The sequence below is a fragment of the Ovis aries genome, chromosome 6, assembly GCF_016772045.2.
Source record: "Ovis aries strain OAR_USU_Benz2616 breed Rambouillet chromosome 6, ARS-UI_Ramb_v3.0, whole genome shotgun sequence".
Classification (NCBI taxonomy): Eukaryota; Metazoa; Chordata; class Mammalia; order Artiodactyla; family Bovidae; genus Ovis; species Ovis aries.
In genome coordinates, this window is record NC_056059.1 from 103960466 (window position 1) to 103983342 (window position 22877).

The 22877-nt window shown below is 48.6% G+C and overlaps 1 protein-coding gene across 1 annotated transcript in view; it reads left to right on the forward strand.

Annotated features, from left to right (window-relative positions):
- The window catches only part of C6H4orf50 (chromosome 6 C4orf50 homolog), a 65144-nt gene extending 60335 nt beyond the window's left edge, over positions 1 to 4809 (forward strand). Inside the window, 2 exon segments of the mRNA XM_042251634.1 lie at positions 1882 to 1975; positions 1978 to 4809. Coding sequence (XP_042107568.1) covers positions 1882 to 1975; positions 1978 to 2126 — 243 coding nt within the window. The 3' untranslated portion in view covers positions 2127 to 4809.
- The last annotated feature ends 18068 nt before the right edge of the window (positions 4810 to 22877 follow it).

The following is a 22877-nucleotide window of genomic DNA, read 5'->3' on the forward strand; positions in this document are numbered from 1 at the left end:
TCTTCGTGGCTGCACTCGAGCTTTCTCTAGCTGTGGCGAGCGGGAGCTACTCTCTAATTGCAGTGCGTCAGCTTCTCGTTGCAGAGCGTGGGTGTTTCAGTGTTTGCAGTTGTGGCCCATAGAGCTCTAGAGCATGGGCTCAGTAGTTGTGGTTCACAGGCTTAGTTGCCCCATGGCATGTGGAATCTTCCCGAACCAGGGATCAAATTCATGTCCCCTGCACTGGCAGGCAAATGCTTGACCGCTGGAACCCCAGGGAAGTCCTGCCTTCATTTCTTGACTGCATACTCTGTGCAATACATCAGCTTATCCAGTACTCACTGCTGCTGCTGCTAAGCCGCTTCAGTCGTGTCCAACTCTGTGTGACCCCATAGACGGCAGCCCGCCAGACTCCCCCATCCCTGGGATTCTCCGGGCAAGAACACTGGAGTGGGTTGCCATTTCCTTCTCCAATGCATGAAAGTGAAAAGTGAAAGGGAAGTTGCTCAGTCATGTCCAACTCTTAGCGACCCCATGGACTGCAGCCCACCAGGCTCCTCCGTCCATGGGAATTTCCAGGCAAGAGTACTGGAGTGGGGTGCCATTGCCTTCTCCCCGGTACTCACTATAAACCCACAAAACAGATCTCAACATTTGCTCCCCTTCACCTGCGAGTAAAGGTGTGGCACAGAGAGGATAACTAGCCAGGTCACACGGCTGGAGAGCTGGGGTTCCCGCCCGGGCAGCCCGGCTCGCGAGCTGGTGCTCCAGTCATCATGCGTCCAGATTGTGCTGGGCCTTCATTAGGGGGGTTGAAAGTTGTCCCTCCTGCCCTCGTTAAGTTTACAGTCTAGAGTTCAATGTGAGAAAACACCGTCCAATGTCTGCAGTCAGTGATACTGGGCAGAAACCGATAGCCAAGCTTTTGAGGAAAGAGTTGGAGCATAAATCGAATGAACGAACCAACCCAGGCGCATCTTAATACTCTTACGGTTCCAGGTTTCCCAGGTGTTCCTCAACCTTCCTCAGAGTTCTTGCCATACCATAGAAGGCCGCTGGATAATCTCCTTTACTGGAATGATCTCAAGGCCATAGGATAGTTTATCGTGAAATGACAGAATGGCTGATGTAAATATCTTTGTTCAATACTGTACATAGTACCAAGCCCATAGGAGGCCTTGTTGAGTGGATTTGGAAAAAGAATGAGGCAGTGGGAGGGGGCTGTTGGGTGATTTCTCTCGAAGGTCATGCTCACACCTCGTCCATCCCCAGCATTGCATTTCGCCCGCAGCCTTGGTTCTGTTCAGTTGTAACAGGCATTAAGCAGAGCTCTCTGCCCTGCAGAAAAATAGATTGCCAGCCATCTCTCTGGGCCAGCTTTGGGTAAGAGCTTCCCATAGTGAAAATGAACTCTAAATGACACCAGGGGATTAATGACCTAGAAGCAAAACAGGGTCATTTTTTGAAGGGCAGTAACTAAATTTGTCACATGTCACAATTATTTTATGGTTGAGCTTAAAGGAAAAAACAAAAAAGGGGAAGAAGGAGGTTGGCATCCAGTGGACACTGGCTTCCTTTTAATGAGAAGGTCACCATCTCTTGTCACTGTGAACCACACACAAAATTTACAGAGGACATCACTACAGAGATACCAGTGACGGTCTTCCCAGGACTTTAGAGGATCCGGGGTTTGAGCCTTCCCCACCCCCATCTCCGCTTCCATCCATAACTCAGTGCTGATGGCGTGTGCCTTGCTGAAATGTAATAGAAGCTTCCAGGCACAGAAAGTGCTCAATAAATGTTCATTACCATTGCCATCTCTTCCTTGGATAAAATGTGGGGTCAGAGGGGCTTTTACGAACATTAGAATCAGAGACCATTTCATTGTGCTCTTGCCTCCAGCTTCCCCTGCCCTCGGGGCTGATGGCCGATCCTGAAATATGCCAGGCTTCCGTCACCATGGAACCAGGGCTCCCTGTGCAGTGTCTGCAAGAAAAGCCAGAACGTCCTGTCCAGGCCTCCAGTCCGATGACCTCCTGCCGTCTCCCGAGCTCCTGAGCCCTGCACAGATCCTGGCTTTGGACCAAGAGCTTCAGCAAAGCTTCAGCAGCACTTCCCAGGTCAATAAATCACCACTGGAGTTATAAATAGAACTGGACTGTGCACTCTCTGGGGGCCATTTCCTCCCACCATAAATAATTTGAAGCAGAACTTTCAGAGAGCATTTTAAGAAATTGGTAGCAATCAAACCCCTCATTCTGTAGCAAGTGGGTTTGCCTGTGGCTTAAGGAGCTGTGGTGATTGTCAGAGCTCAGGAGATACACTGGACTTGCAAATTCTTAGGAGCGCAGCTTTGCAAACATCCAGGCAGCAAAGGGAATATCGACTGTTCCCAAACCTACCAAGTGGCCGGCCCAGGGGCTCTCCACTGGGTATGATCCTCATCCCCCACCCCCACCCCCAGGGCAAAATTTGACAATGTCAGTATTTTTGTTGTCACAACTGGGAAGCTGCTGCTGGCATCTAGCAAGTAGAAGTCAGAGATGCTGCTCACCATCCTCCAGTGCCTGGGATAGCCTCCTAAAACAAAAAAAGTCATCCCCCCCAGGTGTCAGCAGTGCCGGGTTGGGAGGTTCTGACCTGATCTAATAGCTCCTAACCTTGTCAGCTGTTTGGTTACGTTCCTGCCTGAGGCCCCTCCCCATGTTTTAAAAGATTTTTGTCTACCAAAGGAGATGCTTGATTGAAATCAATATCTCTTTTACATTTTCGAACATTAAAACCACTTAGAACTTTCTGATAAGTCCATTCATTCAACAGACATTTGTGGAATCCAGCCTATGCCAGGCAATAAGATATGAGGGAGAAGGAAGTGAGGTCACGTTGGTCCCTGCCCTGGGGGCTCACAGGGCGACAGAGAAATGCAGGTGTAAACAGTTCACCATGCACTCATGGTTAAGTGTGCCCTGGGACATGAGACGAAGGCAAGGGCTAGTTCTGCCTGGCTTGGGGGAATGGGAAGTCATTCAGGAAGGATGGCTGAGCAGAGTCCCTAAGCCCAACGAGGTGGGGAAGGGTCTTACAGTCAGAAGGAACAGCAGGGGCCAAAGTCTGAGGCATGAAACTTCTCAGTGTGCAACCAGAGGGGAAACAGGTAGGGCAGTCCCTTGCCAAGCCACGTGCTAAGAGTCGCTGCCTCATCCCTACCCAGCACCACTTACCTCCTCCAGGAAGGACCCAGGGGTAGGACCCAGGGGTAGAAGAAGAGGGGAGGGGGCTTGGGTCACGTTAGCCCAGACCCTGTGCCCCCAGCTCACTGATCAGAGACATCGTCTCTCTCCTTGGGAGGGGCTAGAGGGAAGGTCAGAGTTACCCTCCTAACTCTGTTCCCACCTGGAAGTGGCTGTCATGGGAGGCCAAGGAAGGACCAGGACAGGAAACCAAGGGCTCCCGGCGCAGTAGGCAAAACCTATTGATTTTATTTTAATGTATTTTCACTTTTTATGCTGAAATGAACAATGCAAAGCGTTCCCACACAGCCTCACCCAGCTTCCTCGAAGTTAACACCCCAGGTGCCTAACCAGAGCACAAGGATGGAAATGAATAGATTGATTTTGAGGAACCTAGGAGGCCATCAAGACGTAAGAAAAGCACCTCCAAGAGCGAGCAGCGGCTCACCAGGCCGCTACCATCTTCATTAGCCCATGGGATGTGTCATGGGTCATCACGATCATCCACAGTTCCTTGGATCGGTTTACCCACGGATCTACCCATTCATTTGTTCAGTAAGCATTTGATTTAACACCCATGTGAGTGCTGGGACCTCAGGGAGGTGCTGGGAAACAGGAAGAAAGCAGATGCCTGTCTCCACCCTCCAGGACCTCCTGGAAGATGGCCCCATCACACACCGAGTCACCAGATTGGAATGTCGTCCTCACCTTCACGATCTGAACCAGACCCGGCCCCCCTTGACTGCCAATTGTGTGGCATCCTGCGGAGACCTTCGCTACACTGGTTCGCACTCGCCTCTTTTGCCCTCTCTCCGCTTTTTTTCTGGAACAATGCCATTCACTCTGAGCACTGGGACTACGCTCAAGACAAGCTGGGAACTGGGTGACGTTGGGGTGAGCAGCCAGCCGAGCTGCAGGACTGAGCCCGCCGGAGGCAGTCAAGGCCATTTCTGGTCCCCAGATACTCCCACCAGGTTCAGACATCAGTGTCCTTGAATGCTTCCTTCCACCACTGCTCACATTCGGGGCCTCAGCAGAGAGGCCACGGGGGAAAATCCATTAAAGAAGTCACAGCAGTCTTGGCAGCGTGACCCAATGATTCCATAATAAATCACAGTCTGAAGACAGGAGCCACTTAGTACCCTGAGCCAGGAGTCCCACCTGGAGTGGCACTTTGGATCTCTTCACACTGGGTCACTGCTCTGTATGGTGATTCCTCCCGGTGGCACTTTTGCGAGGGCAGACTCTGGATCCTTCCTGGCCTGAACCATAGATTTCAGCCCTTGGAAGGGACCCTATGTTCCCCTGTCGCCCCAAGTGGGCCTGATGGGACCAGGGCCCAGCTTGGTCAAAACTTCCCAGGCTGGAGACAGGACCTTCCCAGGGTGACCAAGCAAGGTCAAGCAGGAACTTGACCCACCAGAGCTGGCTTGGGCCGCTCCCCGCTTCGGGAGTGACCCGAGGCCTCTGGAGACGAGCCAGATGGGCCAGCCTGGCTGCCTCTGCAGAAAACAATTCATCACACCGCTGTCAGCAAGCAGCAGCCGAGGCCTTCTTGGTGAAGCCCGGCCAAGCTATGCAGAATGGGAGCCCTGCACACAGCGAGGTAAATGCACATCCCACCCCGATTCCTGTGAACAGGCCCCACCTGGGCTTTTAGTCAAATCTGATGAGAGAGTTGGCTTGGCTGGCGGCCAGGCGGTACAAGCGTTCAGTGCAGTCTCTCCTGCACCTGATTCACTGCCATTTGCTGCCGTGCCCTTCTGGGAGGCATTTCATTCCTGTGGCAAAGCGATCTATTGAGCAAATATTTCCCTGAGCACCTGCCTGTCAGGGCAGATGAGAAGCTGGGGGTGGAGTCTCAGGAGTCTCACCCTAGGTTCCTATCCTCCAGGCTCCTGGGGGGACAGTTGCACAGATGGACTAGATGGAGTGGCATAAGCAGGGTGTGGCAGGGAGCATGCAGGGGCCAGGGGCGCAAAGCTGTGGCTGACCAGTGAGGGAGGGGTCAGGGAGGGCTTCTTTGAGGAAGTGATGACTGAGGTGGGCCCTGGAGATGAGTAGAGCTTGGCCAGGGAGGGAGGCCTTGCAGGTAGGGGCAATCACACGGGCAAAGGCTAGGGGTAGTGTCGGGGGTAGGAGATGGGAGGCAGATGGATAAAACATCTTTCTACAGTCCCCCAGTGCAAAGAGATGCTTTTTTTGCAATCCTATTATGAGTTTCCTGTGTGATTTTACAAGGGTTAGTGTGCATGTGTGCTAAGTCACTTCAGTCATGTCCGACTCTTTGTGACCCTATGGACTATAGCCCACCATGTTCCTCTGTCCATGGGATTTCCCTAGCAAGAATGCTGAAGTGGGTTGCCGTCTCCTCCTCCAAGGGACCTTCCTGACCCAAGGATCAAACCCATGTCTCTTGCATCTCCTGTTTGTTGGTATAGGGAAGACATTTTCATGTTTCAAAATTCAGAAGGCACAGAAGCCTACACGGTGCAAGTTTCCTTTCCACCCCGGTTCCAGGCTCACCTCCCAAGAAGCAAACGCAAGCCCAGCTTCTTAGGACTCCTTCCGGAGACACTCTGTATATTCTGCATGGTCGCCTCCCATGTGCACTCACCCCGATGGAGCATTATTACACACTCTGGCCTGTGCTTTGCTTATTTCAGTTCCTACAGCTTGGTGATAATTCCACATGAGAAAAAAAATTTCTCATTCATTTTCTAAACAGTTACACTGTTGGGAATTCTCTGGTGGTCCACTGGTTAGGGTGCTTCCCAGGTGCCACTAGTGGTAAAGAACCCGCCTGCCAATGCAGGAGATGTAAGAAGGGTAGGTTCGACCCCTGGGTCGGGAAGATCCCCTGGAGGAGGGCATGGCAGCCCACTGCAGTATTCTTGCCTGGAGAATCCCATAGACAGAGGAGCCTGGTGGGCTACAGTCCGTGGGATCACAAAGAGTCAGGTATGACTGAAGCAACTTAGGACGCATGCACCAGTGGTTAGGACTTGGTGCTTCCACTGCCGCCAGGGCCCAGGTTCAATCCCTGGTCAGGAAACTAAGATCCTGCAAGCTGAGTAGTATAACAAAAATATATATATGTTTTAAAGAAGAGTTGCACTGTTTTCCATTGTGTGGACAGCCCTGCTTCAGTGGACATGTGCATCGTTTCTGATCTTTTGCTGTTAAATCCAGGACTGTCACGACGATGCTTGTCTACCCATCTCTTTACTCATGTGTGAATTCATCTGCGGCCAGATTCCTGGAATCTGGAACTTCTGGGTCAGAGCAGAGAAGCTTTTGTCACTTGGAGAGCCCTGCCCACCCTCACTCCCCACCCCACTCTGAAGCTGCATGGTTTCCACCCGCCCTCGCAATGCTTGGCGGTCCCTGCCATCATGCACTCAAGGATGTGCTCTTTCAATTTAGCCTTTCCTTTCTGAGCCCCTGCCATGGATGGGCCAGCATGGCTTCAGGTGGTGAACTAGACAGACAGGGCCCTGTCCTCAGGAGGAGGGGGGACATTGGACTGGGGAGACAGCTCAGTGGATAGCACCCGCTTCCTGGCCTCAGGGAGGGACCATCCGGGTTTCCATTTTGCAGGCGCATCCCTCCTTTTTTCGCTCTGATGCTGGGAGGCAGGTGGCCCAGGACCTGAGAACACCCTCCCTGTTTGGATCCTCCCCTCACCTTACCTTTCTGTGCCTCAGTTTTTCATCTGTACAATGGGGACACAACTTAGGGTGGGTGTGAGTGAGTGAGTAAAAGCACTAAAAAGAGGGGACGTGGTGAGAACACCAGGAATGCTGCTGTCGTTTCCTCTCCATGAGTGTGATGTGAAGAACCGAAATGAGGAGGAATCAGGGAAGTCGAGGGTGACGAGGAGAGGATGCCGATGCTGGTGGTGCAGCTGGAGACAGGGCTTAGGACTGCAAAGGCTCTTGGAGGAACAGCTGTAAGGAGATCAGAAGACAATGACGGTGCTGCTGAGGTTCTGTGTGTGGTGATGCAGCCAAGCTTGTCCAGGGCTGTAAGGAGCCTGCCAGGAGCTTTTCAACACTGACGGTCACAGGAGCTCAATTCCCGTGCGGAAACTGCTGCTGTTTCCTCCAGGATCTTTGGTCCTTCTCCTTGGTCTGCCTATTCCTGGAAAGTTTCCCCACGGCTTCGAGGGTATCTTTGTCCAGGTCTTCAGGAGGCAGGCTGGGCTGGTATCTCTCACTTCCTAGAAGCCCCTGTTCATCAACCATAAGGAAGCTCATTTGGGCTGCTTGGGCCAGTCCTTCTTGCTTCATTTGACTCATTAAAAATGAACGGATCTAACGTGGGCCGTTCAGTATGAGCTGTGCAGCTCTGCCATCATCAGCTGCTTGCCCACTCTGTGCCTCAGTTTCCTTCAATTTCCTCCTTCTGATGAGAGTAACAAACTCACCTCCCAAAGTGTATCCCACAAGGATTAAGTAGAGGCTAGATGACTGCATCGTAGCTGCTTGTGGTGTTGATGTTATTTTCAAGTTAAACTTGCTGGTATGCCTTCAAGTAGAAAGCCAACATTCCCCGCCAACCAGAGAAACTGTTTTCAAAAATACAGAAATTACTGGTAAGCATGGAAAATAATTTCCTGAGCTGCTTCTCCACCCCCCCACCCCCCGGTAAGTCCGAATCTGCAGGACCAGCCCAGCCTCAGGTGCTGATGTTCAGCTCTTCAGGGATCTGACTGACAATTCCTCCAGCTTTATCTACCCTCTGCTCCATCCTTGCCCTCCTGTCCGCTCTGCCCAGCCTGTCCTCCTTGAGAGCAGTTCCAGGGTGCAACAGAGCAGGCTCTGGCCTCAAAAGTCCACCTGCCATTTCCTTTCTGTGTGACCTTGGGTCCCTGGGGACCTCAGTATTCTCATCTATAAAATGGGGACATTTAAAGGATCTCATATCTTCGGGAGACAGTTTAGTGTGGCATAAAGCACAGAACTCAGCTTATTGCCAAGATATTATTACTGTTGTTGCTGCTGTTAAGTTCTCTACCTGCTAAAGTCAAGGCACAGCATGTCTTCCCATTCCTGGAATTGCATAAAATACAGTGCCTCCCACTGACCAGATAACAGCCATCGCCACCCCCACCCCCCACCCCCACCCCTCACTGGGCACTCATGGCTTTTATGCAGTGTGTCTCTGAAATTCCTCACTGATCAGCTTGTGAAGGATGGTAGTTTATCCCCATTACGCAGCTGAGAAAACTGAGGTTCACAGATACTCAGACAGATAGAGCCCTGGATCTGAGCCCCAGTCTGTCTGGCTCTGACTCTGAAATTAGTTTTTCCTCCATTGGACCTTGAATCCCAGTGCCTGACACAGGTCCTCACACATGTACCTGTGTAATCCACCTTGCCCCATGTATGTCCCTGTCTCCGTCCAAGGAGTTAAAGAGACTTAAGTAACAGACATGGATACCAGGAAGCCTGCACACAGCAGTGAAGACCCAGTATAGCCAAAAATAAAAGTAAATAAATAAATTTAAAAAATAATCTGTATTAAAGAGTGAATACTTAAGGCCAAATAATAATTGATGGTAGGAGAGAATAGCTATACCCCCCACACTGAGGCTGTGGGCAGCTATGACAATTGAATGGGAAAAAAATGAGTTCTGAGCTTCCTGGTAGTCAAGGTGAAAGAGGGGAATAACATAGGTTTGATTGCACTGAATCACCAATGAAAGGAAGCAGACTAGAGAATTTTCCTTTGAGCTCTGACCTCCTAGGGGACTCATCCTGAGGGTCTCTGTACAGTGAAAAGGGGGTTAACAGTGGCTCGTGTCCCTAGGAGGACACCCGCTCAACCATGTGGGCTACGGAGGGAGGGACATCTCATAAAAGCTGCTTCCTGGATTTGCCTGGTGGCGCGGTGGATGAGAATCCACTTGCCAATGCAGGGGACACAGGTTCCATCCCTGGTCTGGGATGATCCTACATGCTGCGGGCATCTAAAGCCCGTGCTCCTGGTTTGTTATCTGCCTAGAGTGTGAACTACTGAGTTCACACTCTAGGTCCCGAGAACCAAGACTGATGAGCCCAAGTGCCGCAATGAGAAAAACCACCCCAGTAAGAAGACTGGGCATTGCAACAAAGCGCTCGCTGCAACAAAGACCCAGAGCAACCTGAATTTAAAAAATAAAATCTAATAGAAAGTGAAGTTTAAAGAAGGAAGCTGCTTCATGCCCCCATCTGTGCCATGGGCACACCCACCTTCACAGGGTTCTCACAGCTCCTTGGGCTCACAGCATCATCACTCACCCTTGAAGGTGAGACCGCATAGACAGACCTGGTGTTAAGTTTTCTTGGCTTGTAGGGGACCCAGCTCTCAGAAGGGGTGCCAGCCTGCCGTGCTCCTAAGCCCTGCCTCTCTGCTGCGCTGCCTGGCTCAGGGATGCCCTGCCGCTTGGATTACTGCCCAGAGCTAATCCCCGCCATTACTCTTCCCAACGCCCTCCCTCTCTCTACTCCCTACTCTCCCTTCCACCACCCACCTGCAGCCCTCCCCCGCAGGCAGGCACATCAATTCTCCCCTTGGCTATAAATCTCCGCCAAAAGCTCCCGAGGGCCCCCAAGCCCTCCAGGGCTCCGCTCCAAAGCTCGCAGCTCTGACTGCTGGCAGCTGAGAGTAATTGAGCGACGGGAAGCAGGTGTGAGGCTGGAGGTGGGGAGAGTTGGGGGCAGGGCTCACTGCTCCCAGCTGCTGCTGTGGCTTCTGCCACCCTTATCTGGGGACTAGGACTCCCTGGTGTTTGCCTCACACTGGACAAGACCCCAGAGTCAATATCCTCCACCACAGACACAGACACAGACACACACACACACACACACACACACACACGGGGAAGACTACAGACAGAAGGTGATGGGTTAAATCTCAATGGCCTCAATAGACAACTCCCTATGATTCAGTTGCTCAGTTGTGTCAGACTCTTTGCAACCCCATGAACCGCAGCACACCAGGCCTCTCTGTCCATCACCAACTCCCAGAGTCCACCCAAACCCATGTCCATTGAGTCGGTGATGCCATCCAACCATCTCATCTTCTGCCGTCCTCTTCTCCTCCTGCCCTCAATCTTCCCCAGCATCAGTGTCTTTTCAAATGAGTCAGCCCTTCACATCAGGTGACCAAAATGTTAGAGTTTCAGCTTCAGCATCAGTCCTTCCAATGAACAGCCAGGACTGATCTCCTTTAGGATGGACTGGTTGGATCTCCTTGCAGTCCAAGGGACTCTCAAGAGTCTTCTCCAACACCACAGTTCAAAAGCATCCCTATCATTACTGATGGTTTATTCATCAGACACATGTTAACACAGGTCGAACTGTGTCCAGGTGCTTCCCTGGGTGTGATCAGCAGAGCAGGATCCAGGCCCACCAGCTGGGAGTGTGGGGTCCATGGTCAGGCAGCAGAGCCAAACAGCCAACCTGCCCTCTCTTCCAGGGCTGCTGGTCTGGTTGTTCATGTTGTGTACTGAACCAAATATGTAGTCCAGGGGCCAAAGGGGGTCAAATCCCCTTGCTGTCTCTTCTTGCCAGGAGACCATGCCTGTCTAGAAGAAGTGGTGCCTTTTACAAGTTCATACAGAGAGCTGTGGGCTGGAGCCACCTGGAATGGGCATTTTTTGTGATTCTGCACAAATGCTCCAGACCAGCCTCAGCATCTGATTTTTGCCGACTCAGACCCAGAGGTGCCACGTCAGCAGGCTGAGGTCAGCAGGTCTTGGAGGAGTCAGGGAGCCCCCAAGGCCTTCCCTGTGCAGCTCTCTGGCTTGCCAAGTGCTGTAGGGCTGTTCCTGGTCCTGTGCATCTTTGAGCCTGACTCAAGAGCCCAAGCTGTCCCGAGCCTGGCCTGGGAGCAGCCCTCAACAGGATGGTGGTTTCTGTTCACTGCATCATTAGGAAGGGCCATGAATTTCTTCCTTTTTTTCCCCCCAAAGAGTCTGAGCCCTGAATTCTGGGTCCTACCTAGGACCATCCAACTTCTATACCCCAGCCCCGACTCTGAGAGGAGGGAAGGAGCACTAGGTAAGAAAGTTACAGGGCTGCTGCTTAATAGCTGTGTGTCCCTAGGGAAATCACTTAACCTGTCTGTGTTGATCAGCTGTGGCTTCAATATGGGCAGATAACAAACCAGCCCAAACTCAGCTCACCATGTCCATGCTCACACTCTCAGGTCTATGGTGGGCTGCGATTCGGCTGACCAGGCTGGGCTCAGCAGGGCGGCTCTGCTGTAGGCTGAAGCTGGATTCAGGCCTGTGGCACCCGTCACCACGTTCCCCTTTGAATTCCGGGAATTCATGGTCTTCTGGTGGCACACAGGAGGGTGGATGGGGCATCAGTGCCTCTTAACACTGGAATATGCCCAGAACCATATTCCAATGGCCACAGCGAGTCATGTGAACAGGTAGAACATCAGTGAGAGGGGAAATGGACTCCTCTGCCCACTCCCCAGTGTTTCAAGGTCATGGGCAAGAGGAGGAAGAACCCACCGGAAACATCCCAACTACTACACCCTCACAGTGGGACTTGGGCGTGTCTCATGTGTGACGGGTGATCAAGACGGAAAGCAACCGGATGTGCAAAGAGTGCCCTTCACAGGAGGCACATGGCAGCTTTCTGCTCCCTCTGCCACCCTCCTTTGCTACTCCTTGATATAAAATATCTCCAAGTGAAACCAAACGTCATGTACCCTCAGTGGAGTAAGGGCTAAGGACCTGGCAGTACATGGAGCAGTCATCCTTAAGTGTCAGAGCACCCATCTCTGCTCATTTTCTGTATTTCTCTCTTTACCCCCTGTTTTTTGGCTGTGCCATGTGGCATGCAGGATCTTAGTTCCCCAGTCAGGGATCGAACCTGTGCCCCCTGCAATAGAAGCGCAGGTTCTTAACCACTGGACCGCCAGGGAAGTCCCTGTTATGCTTTGTTTGTTTGGGCTGGGCTACACTGCATGTGAGATCTCAGTTACCCACCAGGGATCGAACCCGTCCCCCCTGCAGTGCAAGTGCAGTGGTTAAGCCACTGGACCTCCTGGGAAGTCCCTTCTGTCTCTTCTCACTGTCTCCTTCCTCCCTGCTCTGCCTGCTAGAACCCGGCTTTCCTTTTCCAAACACATCTAAACTGAAACATGCAGAAAAGAATGATCAAATCAAGTCCATCCCCCAAAGGAGCCAGGTGGTATTTTGTTTTTTGGCCCTTGATCTTTTAGGAAGTTGAAGTATTCCCTCCAAAGTTCCCTTAAGGAAGAGGAAGTGGAGTGAGAAGGGATGTTTCCTGAAGTCCCAGGCCTGGAGCTTCCCTCCCACCAGCAGCCAGGTTCAGGGTGGTTGTCGCCTGGGTGAGCAATCCGGGGGCAGGGGCCTCAGGGCCCAGCTGCTTCCTGTACAGACTTCAATCCCCCTATATTTAGTCCTGCTCTGTCTTCCTCCCTCAGAGGTGCCCCGGGCCCATCACCAGCCTTCTCAGGATTCGGAGGTGTGATTGTGACTTCTTACAGGAATTCAGTAGAGCAAAAAAGCTGCAAAGTGAGCTTCACTTCTGTGCTCTCTCTTCTCTTCCTCCTCCTTCTCCTGCTGTGTGTGTATGTGTGTGTATCCTCAGATCAGCAAACGCTGTCCGCTCTACCTTCAGAATTTATCCAGAATCTGACCGCCTCCTACTGCCCCAACACTGTTTTGTTTTGTTTTTTTTTCTGCAGCCCCATCCCCAGTGCCTAGAACTGTGCTGGGTGTCTACTAGGGGTTCAATTAATGTTTATTGAATGAATGAATTAGTTGCTCGATTTTCTTTCAGTGGTGCTCCCAGCACCTGTTTTACCATATCTGGTTGTCTCTAGGGCACAGGCTTCCCAGGTTGTGCAGTGATAAAGAATCTGCCTGCCAATGCAGGAGACACAAGAGATGAGGGTTCAGTGCCTGAGTGGGGAAGGTCCCTTGGAGTAGAAAATGGCAGCTCACTTCAGTATTCTTGCCTGGAGGACTGCATAGACGGAGGAGCCTGGTGGGCTACAGGCCATGGGGTTGCAAAGAGTTGGACATGACTAAGCACGCACAAGATCCAAACCTTGCTGTATGAGAAATATTACTGTCCTTTTCATGTTTGCCTTGGAATGCGGGGGGGGGGGCGGGGGTTGGGAAGGAAGTGATTCAGCAGAAGAGGGGGCTGGATTCGAACCCAGGTCCCCTCCCCGCCCCTACTTCTCCTGCACTGGGACTTTTGCCTTTAGCTGCCGAGGAAGTAAAGAGCCCAGACATTTCTGGGGGTCTGGGATGGAAGGAAGGTGGGTCAGCGGGTAAAGATGTCACCGGCAGGGATGGAGAAAGAGGCAGACGTGTGAGGGTGGGGGGCAGGGAAACTTGATAATCATTCTTCATCTCTGGGATTTTTCCTTTGGAAGGATTGCTGTTTACTATACACCATCTGTCTTACTCGTTTAATACAGATGCCTTATCTGTGCTATTATTATTAGGGCCATAAATTTCACCTTATACATAGGGTGACATCTTTTCTCAGCTTAATATTTGTATTTCTTGTATCATGGAGATTTTCTCCAAGTATTGGTTTGCAGGATGGTGGACAAAGACTTGGAATGAGACAGACTGTAATACTAGTACTGCACCTAACTGGCTATGGGACCTAAGGGGGTATATTCTCTCTGAGCCTCAGTTCCTCATTCCAGCTTCCTTTATTTCATAACCATAACCTTCCTCCCTCCTTCACAATGATCATTCCAGTTCATTCAGTACAGATGGCTTTACCGTACTGTTAGGAAGAACGTCATCTTGTTTAACTATTAGTACTTCATACTATGTAGTGAATGACTGACAGTTTCTAGGAACATTTGTATTTTGTGAAGAAGGTGCTCACTAGCACAGGGGAAATTTCATTTGGCAGATTTGGGAGCAGAGGGATAAAATTAACTGATGCCTTTGAGGGCCCTTGCTTTATAGATGAGGGCATCAAGGCTCAGAGAAGGGGAGCGTGGCTCCCTTTGCCACATAGGAAGTCAGGGATAGGGCTGGGCCTGGGACCTGGGATTCCTGATTCCCACATTGCATGGTACTCTTTCTGTGCCTTGAAATGCAGAGGAGAGTTTTTCATGGGGTACAGGTTTGGGTCATATAAACAGTACATGTGCGGTGAATACAACATGAGAACATAATTCTTCCTCCAACAGTGACCCCTTAGTAAGTTTAGTCTTATTTCTTTTTGTAAGCCATGGCAATCTGAGTCTTATTCAGCCCAAACCATGAGTCACTCCTCTTGGGAATAATGAGAAAATGACTGAGCTGGGGTTTCCAAGAAGAGGAAGCCTGAAGGACTAGCAGCAGGAATAAGGGGATGGGATAAATTATATCCTTCATTACATGGAGGCTTCTGGAGGCAGGGAACAGACTTCTTTCCTGGCCCTGAGGAGAAGGAGAGGCTGGATAAGTATAAGAAAGTCTGATGGCTTGATCTGACAGGAAGTTATCAGGGGCAGAATCTGGGCTGTAAGCCCTGAGTACTGGGAAGATGGGAAGGAAAACTAATCAGCATAGCTGATATAAAAGCAACTCAGACTTTTTCCAGTTCAAGCTTCCAGGTCCACCTGTGACCTTGAGACCAGGATGGGTCCTAACATGCAAGGGAGAGTGTTTCAATTAAAAATGAGTTTGGATGCATATAATGAATTCCAAAATAATGATGGCTTAAATGAAGTAGAAGCTTCTTTATGTACTTCAGGGCTGAGCATTCAGAGGTCTCAGAGGGGCCCATGGGCATCACCCAGTTCAGTTCAGTTCATTTCATTTCAGTTCAGTTGCTCAGTCGTGTCCAACTCTTTGTGGCCCCATGGACTGCCGCACGCCAGGCCTCCCTGTTCATCACCAACTCCCGGAGTTTACTAAATCTCATGTCCATTGAGTCGATGATGCCATCCAACCATCTCATCCTTTGTTGTCCCTTTCTCCTCCTGCCTTCAATCTTTCCCAGCATTAGCGTCTTTTCAGATGAGTCAGTTCTTCCCATCAGGTGGCCAAAGTATTGGAGTTTCAGCTTCAGCATCAGTCCTTCCCATGAATTTTCTTTTTTTTTTTTTTAATTTTAATTTTTACTTTATTTTACTTTACAATACTGTATTGATTTTGCCATACATTGACATGAATCCACCACGGGTGTACATGCGTTCCCAAACATGAACCCCCCTCCCACCTCCCTCCCCATAACATCTCTCTGGGTCATCCCCGTGCACCAGCCCCAAGCATGCTGTATCCTGCATCGGACATAGACTGGCAATTTGATTCTTACATGATAGTATACATGTTTCAATGCCATTCTCCCAAATCATCCCACCCTCTCCCTCTCCCTCTGAGTCCAAAAGTCTGCTATACACATCTGTGTCTTTTTTGCTGTCTTGCATACAGGGTCATCATTGCCATCTTTCTAAATTCCATATATATGTGTTAGTATACTGTATTGGTGTTTTTCTTTCTGGCTTACTTCACTCTGTATAATCGGCATTTTCAAGACTGATTTCCTTTAGGATGGACTGCAGTCCATCTCCTTGCAGTCCAAGGGACTCTCAAGAGTCTTCTCCAACACCACAGTTCAAAAGCATCAATTCTTCTGCATTCAGCTTTCTTTATAGTCCAACTCTCACATCCATACATGACTACTAGAAAAACCATACCTTTGACTAGATGAACCTTTGTTGACAAAGTAATGTCTCTGCCTTTTAATATGCTGTCTAGGTTGGTCATAGCTTTTCTTCCAAGAAGCAAGTGTCTTTTAATTTCGTGGCTGCAATCAGGATCTGCAGTGATTTTGGAGCTCAAAAAAATAAAGTCAGCCACTGTTTCCACTGTTTCCTCATCTATTTACCATGAAGTTATGGGACCAGATGCCATGATATTCGTTTTCTGAATGTTGAGTTTTAAGCCGACTTTTTCACTCTCCTCTTTCTCTTTCATCAAAGGGCTTTTTAGTTCCTTTTCACTTCCTGCCATAAGGGTGGTGTCATCTGCATATCTGAGGTTATTGATATTTCTCCCGGCAATCTTGATTCCAGCTTGTGCTTCATCCAGCCCAGCATTTCTCATGATGTACTCCTCATGTATGTTGAATAAGTAGAGTGACAATATACAGCCTTGACGTACTCCTTTTCCTATTTGGAACCAGTCTGTTGTTCCATGTCCAGTTCTAACTGTTGCTTCCTGACCTGCATACAAGTTTCTCAAGAGGCAGGTCAAGTGGTCTGGTATTCCCATCTCTTTCAGAATTTTCCACAGTTTATTGTGATCCATACAGTCAAAGGCTTTGGCATAGTCAATAAAGCAGATGTTTTTCTGGAACTCTCTTGCTTTTTTGATGATCCAACAGACATTGGCAATTTGATCTCTGGTTCCTCTGCCTTTTCTAAATCAAGCTTGAACATCAGGAAGTTCTCGGTTCATGTACTGTTGAAGCCTGGCTTGGAGAACTTTGAGCATTACTTTACTAGCCTGTGAGATGAGTGCAATTGTGCAGTAGTTTGATCATTCTTTGGCATTGCCTTTCTTTGGGATGGAATGAAACCTGACCTTTTCCAGTCCTGTGGCCACTGCTGAGTTTTCCAAATTTGCTGGCATATTGAGTGTAGCACTTTCACAGTATCATCTTTCAGGATTTGAAATAGCTCAACTGGAATTCCAACACCTCCACTAGCTTTGCTTGTAGTGATGCTTCCGAAGGCCCACTTGACTCCACATTCCAGGGTGTCTGGCTCTAGGTGAGTGATCACACCATCTTGATTATCTTCGTCGTGAAGATCTTTTTTGTACAGTTCTTCTGTGTATTCTTGCCATCTCTTCTTAATATCCTCTGCTTCTGTTAGGCCCATACCATTTCTGTCCTTTATTGAGCTCATCTTTGCATGAAATGTTCCCTTGGTGTCTCTAATTTTCTTGAAGAGATCTTTAGTCTTTCCCATTCAATTGTTTTCCTCTATTTCTTTGCACTGATCAGAGGAAGACTTTCTTATCTCTCCTTGCTATTCTTTGGAACTTCGAATTCAAATGGGTATATCTTTCCTTTTCTCCTTTGCCCTTAGCTTCTCTTCTTTTCTCAGTTATCTGTAAGGCCTTCTCAGACAACCATTTTGCCTTTTTGCATTTCTTTTTCTTGGGGATGGTCTTGATCACTGCCCCCTGTACAATGTTACAAACCTCTGTCCATAGTTCTTCAGGCATTCTGTCTATCAGATCTAGTCCCTTGAATCTATTTATCACTTCCACTGTATAATCATAAGGGATTTGATTTAGGTCATACCTGAATGGTCTACATGCACCTTCTTTATTCTCTAATATTTCAGATCAAAACTTCCATTCTCAAAGTCACCTCATGATCTGAGATGGTTGCTGTAGTGTCAGCCATCAAGTCCAAGTTCCAGGAAGCAGAAGATAGGTTATCACTGGGCTTTCCTGGTGACTCAGTGGTAAAGAATCCACCCACCAATGCAGCAGACATGGGTTCAATCCCTGACCTGGGAAGATCCCACATACCTCGGAGCAACTAAGCCCGTGCACCACAACTACTGAGCCATGAGTACTGAGCCCATTCACCTAGAGCCTGTGCTCAGCAATAAGAGAAGCCGCCACAGTGAGAAACCCATGCACTGCAACTCCAAAGACCCGGCATAGCCAAAAACAAAAAAAGAAAATATGTTACTTTTGGTCGTGGAGTAGTGGGAGAAGCGACTCCCTAAGGAGCCCTTTAGACGTCTTCTGCTGCTATTGTCTGAAGTTCAGAGCATAGTCACAGGGCCATAATTGGCTGTAAAGGAAACTGGGAGTGCAGTCTGTTAGTTAGACACACAGCAACCCCAAACAAAACTAGTGTCCCATTATAAAAAACAAGTGGAAAATGATCATGGGATTGGCCTCTATGGTCTCAGCCTTAGGAAGCATCAGCTCTTCCTAGGTGTCGGGCATTTGGATACAAAGTCAAACACACCTGGTGTGGCCTCACCATTCACACTGTCAGCAACAAAACAGAGCAAATTCATTGGCATCTTAATGGAAATGTAAGGAAGAAAGAACCTAAAAACTTTCTGTGGAATGAGGGGACAAAATGCTCTATCCACCCCCTTGATGTTGTATCCATGTTTTCTGTATATCATATATTTCCTCACCATCCTCTTTATTCTCAGAGAACTCTGTATTGGCTCTTCATTGGTTCACCCACAACCTTTTAGCTCCTCAGAAGCCTCAAAATCTTCCACCACCAGTCTTCTCTGCTGGACCACTTTTAGGAGCCTGACCTGTTGAGGTGAAGAGGGACCCCTATGTCTGCTCTCATCCTAGACATAGACTGCTCTCGTTTAAAACCTAAGGCTTTGGCCAGGTTTTTCAGTAGAATTAGCCCATCTCTTACTAAGTCAAGCCCTTCCTTTTTTTCTGAGCTGCATGAGTCATCAGCCTCCTCTAGCATCACATTTTTCACTGGGATATTTGAGTTGCCCTCACACACTGTTGTATTGTAAGGTCAAGAGTTTTGTCTATATTGAAATCCCAAAGACCCAGAACGCTTGAGGCACTCTCTGCTTCTAGTCAAAAGACAGCCTGTTTCCCCAAAAAGTTAAAAATAGAACCGTCATAGGATCCTGCAATCCTACTTCCAGGTATACATCCAAAAGAACTGAAATCACGGTCTCAAAGAGAAACCCGCACTCCTGCGTTCATGTACCATTATTCACAGTAGCTGAGACGGGGAAGCAGCCCAGGTGTCCATCAATGGGAGAATGGGTAGGAAAATGCAGTCTCTTTATGCAACAGAATATGATTTTGCCTCAAGAGGAAAGATATTCTGACACATTCTACAATGTGGGTGAATCTTGAGGATTTTATGCTCAGTGAAATAAGCCAGTCACAAAAGCACAAATACCAAAAAAAAAAAAAAAGCACAGATACTGTGTATTTTATACCACTTATACATTGCTGTTGTTGCTTATAGTCGCTAAGTCATGTTCGACTCTTTGTAACCCCATCGACGGTACCCGCCAGGCTCCTCTGTCCATGAGATTCTCCAAGCAAGAATACTGAAGAAGGTTGCCATTGCTTTCTCAAGTGCATATTCCTGACCCAGGGATCAAACCTGAATCTCCTGCATTGGCAGGAGGATTTTTTTTGTTACCACTGAGCCACATGGGAAGCTCACCACTTCTATGGGATTATCCAATGGAGACAAATTCATGGAGACAGGAAGTAGAATGGTCGTTGCCAGGGTTGGGGCAGGGCATGATTGTTCATTGGGTGTAGAGTTTCAGGTTTGCAAGTTGAAAAAGTTCTAGAGAGTTATTGCATAGCAGTCTGTGTATCTATAAATGGTCGAGATGATCAGTTTTATTAATGTGTTTTTTATCACACACACACACACACACACACACACACACAAAGAGTTGTAGGTTCAGGAAGATAAAGTGAAAAAAAGCATGATTGCTTAAAAAAATTTTTTTTGAAGTACAGTTGATTTGCAATATTGTGTTAACTTCTGCTACACAACGACGTGGTTCAGTTATGCGTGTATGTGGTCTTTTTCACATTCTTTTCCCTTATGGTTTATGGCAGGATATCGAGTACAGTTTCCTGGGCTAAACAGTAGGACCTTGTTGCTTATCCATCCTGTATATAATAGTTTACATCTGCTAACCCCAAACTCTAATCCTTCCCTCCCCCTTGGGAGTCTATTCTCTATATCTGTAAGTCTGTTTCTGTTTCATAGACATATAAGCGATATCATATGATATCTGTCTTTTTCTGACTTAACTTCAGTCAGTATGATAATCTCTAGTTGCATCCATTTGCTGCAAATGGGTTGTTTCATTTTTTATGGCTGAGTAATATTTCATTGAGGAGGGCATGGCAACCCACACCAGTATTCTTGCCTGGAGAATCCCATGGCCAGAGGAGCCTAGCTGGCTACAGTCCATAAGGTGCAAAGAGTTAGACACGACTGAAGTGACCTAGCGATACTCCATTGTACGTCTTCTTCATCCGCTCATCTGTTGATGAACATTCAGGCTGCTTCCATGTCTTGGCTGCCGTTAATTGTGCTGCAGTGAACTTTGAGGTGCATATATGCTTTTGAATTATATTTTTCTCTAGATGTGTGCCCAGGAGTGGGATTGCTGGATCACATATGGCAACTCTATTTCAGTTTTTTGAGGAACCTCCGCACTACTTTTCATAGTGGCTGTATCAATTTACATTCTCCATACCCTCTCCAGCATTTATCTGTAGACCTTTTAATGATGGCCATTCTGCATGGTGTGAAGTGACACCTCATTGTAGTTTTGATTTGCATTTCTCTGATAATGAAGCATGCATTGCCTTCAAGATGGAGAGAAAAGAAAAAAAGGAGTTAGTGCTCAGTCAGCATCTATCCTCTCCTGGGCTTTGGGCTGAGCGTGTCATTGTGCTCGTGGTCCTGTTGACTTGAAGCAGCGGTCACTGCTTCCGTAATTTTAGAGATAGTTCATGTAGTCACTCATTCCAGCAATTCTTATCAGTCATCTCCTATGTACCAGGCATGCTCCTTGGTGTGGGACATGCAGCTACGACTGAGTCAGAAGGGGAGAGAAAGGCTATACCCACACTCATACGTGGTATGAGTTCAAGTCATGATTGATGAAGAGGATGAAGAGGGAGGAAGAGGGATAGAAATGAGGAAGGTGCTCCTGTACCCACAGTGGTGTCATCCCAGGATGCTCAGAGCAGGTGGCGTTTCGAGCAGAAGACTGCTTGAAGAGGAATGCAGGAGAGAGGTGAAGTAGCATGTCCTAGAGAACCCAGCGAATAAAAGACAGGTCTGAGGTTTAACTTCATTTTGAAAAATCTTTTACTATGAAAGATTCAAACAGTTACAAAACAAACAGAATAATAGAAGGAACCCCCATGTAGATGTCACTAAGTTTCAAAAATTAGCAATTCAAGAACAATCTTGTCTTCATCTGTATACCCCTGCCCCCGCCGCTTCCCCCAACACATATTATTTTGAAGTAAAACTAGACAACTTTTCACGATATTTTTGTAACCATCACCACACCATCACCATCCCTCAAACAATTCCTTTTTAATCAAATATCCAATCCATGTGCAAGTTTCTAATTATCTTATACATATATTTTTTAAAAATTTTTTTGCAGTTTTTTGAGTCAAGATCTAAATAAAGTCATCACACTGTGATCGACTGGTCTGTCTTTTTTGGTAATAAAATATACGTAATAATTTTACTGTTTTAACCAACATGTAAAGTTCATATTGTTATGCAGTCATCACCACTATCCATCTCGCCAACATCTTCATCTTCCAAACTGAAACTCCGTCCCTGACAAACAACTCACTCCAGCCCCTGGAGACCACCATTCTGCTTTCTGTCTGTGAATCTGACTACGCTAAGTACCTTGTTTAAGCGGAATTGTACAGTGTCTGTGCCCTTGTGATGACTGGCTTATCTCACTCAGGGCACTGTCCTCAAGATTCACAGCTGGAGGTAACACAGTACAGCTACTAAATTCATCTCACAAACCGGGTCCAGGCAGGAAAGAGGAGACACTCCCAAAAGGGATGATGGAAGAGAGTGTGCTCGTTGTCAGGAGAGTGGGGGTGAGGGGGCAGAGGACGGAAAGAAGGAAAGTAGGGCCTGGAGAGGCCTCTGCTATTCCCAAGGCTGCAGGGAGCCAGGCTGTGGTGGAGACCCTCAGCCACTGTGGACATGCTCCCAAGGGGGTGTGGAATAAATTCTGGAACCTTCTCTCCTGCCTCCCTCCTGACCCCTCCTCCTGCCTTTCATTGGCTGAACCAAACTGGAAGCCAGAAATCAAGCTAGAAGAGGTCATGCTTAGGGGTCAGCCTTCTGGGGTCCAGAAAATGGATACTGCTGGTGTCTGGGAGAACAGCAGAGGCTCAGCTGGCCCCGTCAGTTGGCACCCAGCACAGACCAGAGGGTTCTTACTGCTTAGTGTCCAGGTAGTGTCTGACTCTTTGCGACCCCGTGGACTTGTAGCCCGCCAGGCTCCTCTGCCCATGGGATTTCCCAGGCATGAATACTGGAGTGGTTGCCATTTCCTTCTCCAGGGGATCTGCCCTATCTAGAGATCAAACCCACATCTCCTGCATTGGCAGGCAGATTCTTAACCACCAGTGCCACCTGGGAAGTGGAGAAAAATTAGTCTGTCCCTCGATCAATGAATAGGAGATGCTGAGATGGAGAGAGACTTCGTGAGAGTCAGGAGGCTGGGCAAACCTGTGAGCTGTGTCTCCTCGAGTGGTAACTCTAAAGCGCTCCCAGATCTTGTTTGCGGGGGGCCCCTCAGTGAATCACTGATGCACGGATGCTCGGAACTCACGTCCATGGATACAATGTAGGGCTTTCCCTCCCCTGGAACTCCAGTGGGCTCTTCAGTGCAGGGGAAGATGACCTGGAGGAAAATGAAGTGAGTCCCCGAGGTCTGGCCTTAGCAAGACCTGCAACCAGCAGCTGCTCAGCCTCTGGGGAATCTGTGTGCCAAGCTGAATCAGGAACAGCCCCTGAAGGAAGATTGATTAAGATGTCACGCCTTCCCAGGCTGTCTAAATCAGAATGCTGCTTACTAAGGGAAACCTCCGCTCTCTGCCTCGGCTCCCCTAATGCA